Source organism: Pseudopodoces humilis, chromosome 11, assembly GCF_049639895.1.
Source record: "Pseudopodoces humilis isolate 2021_Gansu_Grassland_sample_001 chromosome 11, ASM4963989v1, whole genome shotgun sequence".
NCBI lineage: Eukaryota > Metazoa > Chordata > Aves > Passeriformes > Paridae > Pseudopodoces > Pseudopodoces humilis.
The window spans coordinates 6,877,033-6,885,123 of NC_142210.1; the positions used below are offsets into that span (position 1 = coordinate 6,877,033).

The 8,091-nt window shown below is 44.0% G+C and overlaps 1 protein-coding gene across 1 annotated transcript in view; it reads right to left on the bottom strand.

Moving 5' to 3' along the window:
- SLC25A36 (solute carrier family 25 member 36) overlaps nucleotides 1-5,482 on the bottom strand; it is a 29,460-nt gene extending 23,978 nt beyond the window's left edge. Inside the window, exon 1 of the mRNA XM_005527020.3 lies at nucleotides 5,322-5,482. Within this exon, the coding sequence (XP_005527077.1) occupies nucleotides 5,322-5,362 (41 nt within the window). The 5' untranslated portion in view covers nucleotides 5,363-5,482. The remainder of the gene's footprint in view (nucleotides 1-5,321) is intronic.
- Between the last annotated feature and the right edge of the window lie 2,609 nt (nucleotides 5,483-8,091).

Sequence of the window (8,091 nt, forward strand, 5' to 3'; positions counted from 1 at the left end):
TGTAATATGAGTCTTGGCAAAATCCCCAATTTCTACTTCTGTCAAAGTAACACGTCACTTTTCCAGCACTCAGAAAGTCCCATATAATAAGAGACAACATCTGAAACTGAAGGAAATAAATGTCTTGATATGTTGAGGAACCAGAACCTTCTCAATGCTCACAAGATCCACCGAGTTTGAATTAAACTACTAAACAAAGGCATAATCCAGTAACTACCCTGACTTGTCTACTTCACTTGAACTTTAAGATAAACATCTCGAGGCTTGACAAAAATCTGTTTATGAAAAACTGTCAAGAAACAGAGCATGTGGGTAAACAAAGAAGAGAAACAATTCAAAAATATGCACTCTGTGCAAATAAGCAACTTGTAAGAAGCATAGCAGCTGTTCTGTTACAGCATCAATGACAGCGTATTTTACCTAGAAACGTATTTCCAGCCTTGCTTGTTTAACACACTACTGGGAATACCAGCAGAGACAGCTACATTTTTGTGCTCGAGTCCTGGCAGGTCATTAACAGCCAGCCACCAGCTCCAGCCTACAACAAGCGCTCTATAAATTGCCAGCACTTTGCTGCCACCTTTCCTGCTCCCCTCTTCAATGGTTCAAATTAAGGGGAATACTTTTAGTTTGCGGCTTAACACAAATTAGGAGCTAGAACAGTACAGAAAAACATTCTTTTTAACAGCTTGAAAAATATGAGATTTCTTCTCAATAACACTGGTGGGATTTTGTAAACAACTTCAGAATTTTCTACTACTGAAAACCACTCTGGGCTTGTGTTTCTCCAGTCACGCATGTACCAGGCCCCAACAAATATGACTTGTAGGAACATTTATTAGTATGTAACTTTTTCTTCAGGATTAGATGAATTTCACCAACTAGAATACGTAGGTGAACAAACACACTCCTGCTGACACAGTGTTAATGGGAAGAAACTGAAGAACGGCAAGACCTGAGATAATCCTGTTTCTGAATATTTACTGCAATTTTTAATTTTTTTTTAATTCCTAGAGGTGAATTTTACAAAAACAAAAGCCATGGCTGCTTAGTGCTAGTTTCAGATTCACCTTTCACAGTATTTGTAATTACAGCCTCACAGACTTAAAGATAAACCTTGACCCTGTTATCTTGGGTCTACATCAACTCATGTATTTTACCAGCTACTTATCTTTCCTGTATGAAAATGAAAGTTCCATGCAAACACTGGCTGTCAAAAGAAACAATAAGTAAACTGAACTCAAAATTCTGTCAAAAAAAAGTATCCAAGCCACTTGCAAACAGAACACCTTTTTATTTCTTCATCAGTTACTGCAAAATCAGGTCTCAAGTCTATCAGCAGCTTCATGGAGATGTCTTACAACCAGAGTAGCTTTCACAGCAAAAGAGCTGCAGCTTTGGATATTACCTGTATAATATCAGCCTTCAGAAAGAATATAAGGGCTTTAGCAAATCCAGCTTTCAGAAACAGCATTCATTAATCCTGAATTTTCAGCATTTTCCTGGTATAATACTGTTCAATTTGAGTACCAGCAGCCACAAAGTCTTAATCATTTTACTCACCGATTATGTTTTTTTGCTGAAACTTAGAAACCATTCAGTTAAGCTCACATCCATAAACTACAAATACTAATCAAATGAACAGTATAAAAAGAAAATCCCCTGATGTGCTGCCACATAGAAACTTACAAGTGAAAACAGGAAAAGCATCACCAGGGGATCAAGCATCACTGGGTTCCATTATCCAAAATAAACATCAACATGAACAGTGTAGCTTCTATTAGGAGCCAGGGTAAATCAATATTTACAATAACATTTGTATTAAGTAAAAACAGCTCAAAGCATTTAGAAAGAAATATGAGAAAAATACCAGTGGCACAGTGTCTCAAGTACTGACAGCAATTTTCATGCAACTTAGTAACCCCATGGAGCAAGCCACAAGCTTTAAACAAACACTCTTAGTTCACACAGAATGTATCTGAATATAAAAATAACCTCAGTTTTGGGCAGAAAGGCACTAACCTCCTTCTCACTTGTTCTGAAATACATCTAGGTTATGCCACGAGTGTATTTTAGGGCAGAGAGGGGCTGAGTGCTTGGCAACTCAGTTATGGCTGAAGTGGCTGTTCCCTGAAAGGGCGTAAAAAAGCCGCCATCCTCACAATACCTGCTATGCGCTATTAACAATCATCTGAAATCAGAAAAGCCCGAGTCTCTTACCTATACTTCATATATTTCAACAGTGTCTGATCTTGCTCAGAATTCAAACACGTTAAATACATTTTCTGCACCTTAACCATTTTAGCCACTGTAATGATTTGCTAAGAACCTCTGTCAGACAGAGTGATTACAGTTACAGACCAATTTGAGGCAGTTCTATGATCAAGATAAATAAAGAAGCTCCTCCCTATACTTCCTCACACTTCAGAAAACAGCCAAATTTCTGCAAGAAACACCAAGAGTGAAGAAAATAAGCAAACCTGAGACTATCCAACTGTGAACTTAGAAAAGCAGCTGTCCATCTCCTGACCCAAATCCCTCCTTTTGCTGAGGAAACAACACTCATGCAAGTTCACTGCTCTAGTGGAAGTTTGTATGATACACAATTACTGTCATAAGCTTTTTGGAAACGAAGAATAAATCATGAAAACCTGAACACTATTTTTGTAGCCAACACCTGAATTTTCACTGTATGGTTGCAAGCCACTACATCCAAAACATATTAATCTTTCCTATAAAGCCAAACATTAACGTGTTTTACTACGACTCTAACAACTAAAAAAGCAACTGTAACTTACTACTTGAACTAAAAATGTTAATCGACATCCTATATTTGAATCACATGACTTTTTAATTTAAGAATGAAGAATGTTCAACTGCATCCTTGGTTTTGAATAAAAGCACCTGAGTTTGTACTACCAACATAATGTCTACAGTGACAACAGTTGACTAAGTGGGAGAAAAAGAGAGGATACACAAAAAAGCCCCATACACCTAGGAAGCTACAGAGGAACCCCAGGATAGCCCCACTTACATTACTAAACCAGCAATTTCATCTGTCAAAGTTTCATTATAGAAAGCAGGATCTGAAAAATTAATTTAAACACCTTAAAAAACCCCAACAAAGAAACAAAACCCCAACACCCCAGCCGATAGAGATAACCATGTTGTTTCCATGGAGGTTCTGGTGCAACTTAAATGCAAACCAAGCTACAAAGCTTCCTTCCTCTCAGTTTTACTGAAGACTAAAAATCACTCAGGTGATCTGTAGTGCACCATGCTTGCAAAGTCATGAGATGACCCCAAAAAACTCTACTGCAAAATGTGACCAAACACACAGTGTTAGCCTGGCTGAACTGAGGTTACAGGAAACATGCGGCTCACACTCAGCCTTTTCCTCACAGCATAACCCCTGACCCAGCTGGCCAGCACTTACCCATCGACCAGACTGCTCTGCAATAAATAGGAATGAGCAAGCTGAGCTGAACAATCTTCATCTGGTCTCAAGTTTCAGGTTTATAAACTTGTTTCTGACATAATGCACAATTCTGCTCAGTAATCTTTCCCATGCATAGCTGCCAAGCTGAAGGGCTACAATCAGGCACCACTCACAGAATCCTTTGGGCTGGAAGGGACCTCTGGAAATCATATTGTCTAACATCCTTGCCAAGATAGGGTCACCTGGAACAGGTAACACAGGAACATGTCCAGGTGGGTTTAGAATGTCTCCAGAGAGGGAAACCTCACAACCTCCCTAGGCAGCCTGTTGCAGTGCTCTGCCACACTCAATATAAAGAGGTTCTTCCTCACATTTATGTGAAACTTCTTGTGTTTTAGTTTATGCCCCCTGCTCATTATCTCGTTGCTGGGCACCACTGAAAAAAGTCTGGCACCTCTTTGAGATATTCATATGCATTAAAGAGATCCCCTCTCAGTCTTTTCTGCAGACTCGACCAGAAGATAGGCCCATCTCCCTCAGTATGTTATCATAACACAGATGCTCCAGACCCCTCATCGTATTTGTAGCCCTCTACTGGACCCTTTCCAGAAGGTCCTGATCTTCCTTGAGCTCCTTCTATTGCTTTTCTGAATGCTTACAAGGATGCAAAGTCTGAAGAAAACAGTACACACTACTGCATCTTGGGCCTCCTGCTGCGTAACCGATCTTCTCTTAAACAGGGTGCAAGAAATCAAGGTGATGAAAAAGCCCCCATGCACGCACTACATCAGGTGTACAATGCTTCAAAGTGTGTCCTAAGTAGAGGAAGTACTGACGTGTATCCAAGTCACTCAGACTTGCTCAGGATCAATACACTATTTTTCCACCTCAAACACCTCAATCCAGAAGCGGTAAGCTCATTTTTGTCCGTGAGGAGCACAAAGAGAAGTCACAGCTTCAAGCCCTCTCATGGGATGCAAAGTGTGTCCTCTCACTTCTGTACAGTCATGCTCACTACCCAAATACACTATTACAATCAAGCCCATCAGGACCCCCAGCTTTATCTTTTAGGCTGAGTGCCCTTCCTACCCTGCCCTGGAAGAACCACAGGCTTCAGACATACAGCCCATATATTTTGAAACCTAAAAACATACATTTTAAAACTTCATTAATAGCTGTGAAGGTACAAAAGTCTCCTCAAGCCTAACTAAGGCTACACCTTTTATTTCTGGACATATTTTCCCCTCCCATTTCTTCTGCCTCTGTGGTTGGAGAGCTGTATGACCGTGTCAAAGGCCCGCAGGGAAGCGCAGCGCACACTGGAGCGTTACAACGCACTGCGTGGATACAGCGGCCCTCGGACACGAGCGTGACCAGCGGGGCATTCCCAGCCCGCGAAGCCGACAGGCGAGTCCCGGCAGCCTCCCGTACAGCGGGGAGCCGACGCACAGCGGGCCCTGCGTGCTTCTCCACGAAAACGCCGGATAAGAGACAAACCCGGGAACGGCGATCAGAGAGCGGGGACTGGTTTTACGGGAAGCCTCCCCCCCCGCCTCCCCAAGGGCCCGAGTTCCACCCGTGACACAACGCAACACCCGGGGCCGGGCCCGACCGCGCGCAGCGGGCCCGGAAGGGCCTCAGGGCACGGGGCGGGAAGCAGAGCGCGGCCCCGTCTCTCCTCCTCACGGTCCCTCGGGCACAGAGCAGCGGGGCAGCTCCCCACAGCCCGACCGAGATGTCCCCAGGCAGCCGTTCCAGGCCGCCGCCGCCCCCGCGCCCAGGCCAGCCAGCAGCGGGCACAGGAGCGGGGCCAGACCCGCAGCCCAGGGAGGAGAAGAGGAGAACGGGAAAGCGCAGGAGCAGTGCCCGGGGCTTCACCTACCCGCCGGCAAAGAGATGCACCAAGGTGTCTCTTTGGCTCATCCTCGTCGCCTGCAATCGGGCGGGACGAACGAGGCCGGGCGTTTCCGCCCCACACTCACGGCGCCGCTGTGACAGGGCTCAGCATAAATACGGGCGGGCCGGCTCCGCCTCCCGCTGCCGGCGGGGCTCCGCAGGCACCCGGCCCGCGGCTTCCTGTGAGGGAAGGGGCGGACGGGGCTGGGCCGGGCGGGGCCGGGCCGGGGCCGGGCCCGCCCCTCGCCGCGGCCGCTACCGCACGGAAAGTGCGTGGCTATGAATATGCATAAATGAATATGCAGTGAAGCTCCGCAAACAGTGCTCGCTATTGGCTGCGACAGCGTGACGTCACGCAGGCACCGTTCCCGCCTCGCCCCCAATTAAACAGAGGCCGCTATTGGCTGTGGCACCTGACGTCATGCGGGCGGTGCCTCGTAATGTCGGGAGAGCGGCCGCGGCGCGGTGTCTGTGAGGCGGCAGTGTCGCGGGTGTGGGGTCCGTGTGGCGGGCCTGTCCCTGGTATTCCAGAGCTGTCTGGACACAGTGCTGTTCCCTGTGCTCTGGGGTCACCCCGCCTGAGCAGGGAGGTGGGATCAGATGCCCCACTGTGCTCCCTTCCAACCTGGCACCTTCTGTTACTCCCGCAGCCGCTGGGGCTGGGGAGGTCACAACCAGCAAGGGTAGAAAATGTGGGGAAAAGGGTATGAAAAACGGCCTCAGTGCCCTCAGCACCCCAGAACAGCAGCACTAATAAGGTGTGTGGTGGCCTTAGTTTTTGTTTCCTCCTGTTCTCGAATTCTGGGTCATCCCCTCAGCCACTCAGCCAATCCATATCCCCAAAAAGGATTGGCACCCAAACACTGCTCCTTGTGTTTCTGAAGGGAGCATCCTGGATCACTGACTGGCTTTCATCTTGGTTTTCCTCGAAAACCTATAAGGGATGCCTGCATAACTTAGATCAAAGTTACAAGGTGCTTATATAGGTTGAGTTGCATCAATATAACCTAAGTCATGACTTTTTATGTATCTATATAACCAGATACCTATAAACCCTGAATCATAACTTTTTATACAATATAATGGCTAATATATGGTTAACAAGTTGCTTAATGCTGAGGATGGCTTAATGCCACCAGGTGCATGGCTTTAGAGATAGATAAGTTTAGTACTAATTCAAAATGGGCAAGTGCAAAGCCAATTAGCCAAGAAACAAAGAATTTAGGCTGGTTAAGACCATACAGACCAAGGAACACTGTAACTGCACACAAAGACAAAGCTGAAAAGTTCAGGTGTGAAGAACACCTGAGCAGCCTTCATCACAGACCCAAAATGGGGAATGCAAGCACAGTGCAAAAGAGCTATCTATAACCATGAGCTCATACAATGTAGATTAACTCCAGCACGAATGTGGTGATGTTGTAGTGCCATAGTGATACTAAGCAATACTTACTCTGTAAATATACCACAGTTCTTGACAAAGGTGGCTGAGTTAGGTGGAGATACGCCCCTCACCACTGGTGCTGCATTAAACAAATACCTGCTGTGTAGACATTGGCTTATGTGGGTTGATTTCCAGCCTACCTTTCAGGCATCATAGGGGAAAATAAATAAGGCTAAACAGAAAAACACTTAACACCATGTAAATTTGTCATCAGTGTTAATATTTTGCAAATCCACGTACCTAAAGGCAAATACGTGACTTGCTAAAATCTTCATGAATATCCACAAAAAAAAAAAAACCATAAAAATATAAGCAGATATTTAATAATATCTGAACAGCAGAACAATTTTTAGTAAAACAAGACTGCATTTTCAAAATTATTTCTTAAACAAGAGATGCTCCTCTGAGCAAGTGAGCTCATGTGGAAGACAAGTTGGAAATGTGAAATTTTGAAAGTGTGGGGGGAGTTAAGGAGGAGGTTGTGTGTGAGAAAGCTTGGATAAGTGTGTGATGTGGGCATGATGGGAGAGAAAGTTGTTACATTGAACTGAAACAAGTAAAAGTAGGACAATGATTTTGCAGGTGGGATTCTGCATTGCTACTTGACACAGCATGTAGTTGAAACTAGTGAATAGATGAGGAATAATTGCTCCAAAATAGAAAGACATGCAAGACTTTCACAAGCCTGTAGTGTGTGTGCATGAGACACATTAAATTTAATATTTAAAACTGAGAAAGGATCATGTGCTGCTTTGCACAAGATTTCATATGGAAAAGAGTAAATAAACTCAGGTTAATTAAAACAGATACATTATTTTGGAAATATTGGAAAGCTCCAATAGTGACTTTATTAAGTGCTACATGAAAGATGATCATATGCCAAATACTTTGTGTGAGATCGTGGGTCCAATTTTTTTCCAATTCCTTCAGGAGCTTAAGAGAGAACAGAAGCTGGGTTTTCTGCAGGCCATGTGATTCCATCCAGCAAGCACATGTCCCAGTAAACTCAAAAGAAGATTCAACACCAGATACAAGCTCTGCTTTATTCTGTCTCAATATAGGTGAACTCCTAATGTGGGAGTTTTTAACTTCATCTGGCATTTATGGTTTCCACTGTGACAAATGAAAAAATGTAATATGATTATTTTCAGTATTAGTTACTGAATAACTAGAATAAGTAGAGCTATTGAAACATTTTATTTGCATAACTAGATGCTTTGTATTTTTTAAAAATATATCTTTTAATAGAAATTTTAGATATTCCATTGAAATGTTTAAAGAGCCCAAACTGAAATATGTTCAGTTTTTATTA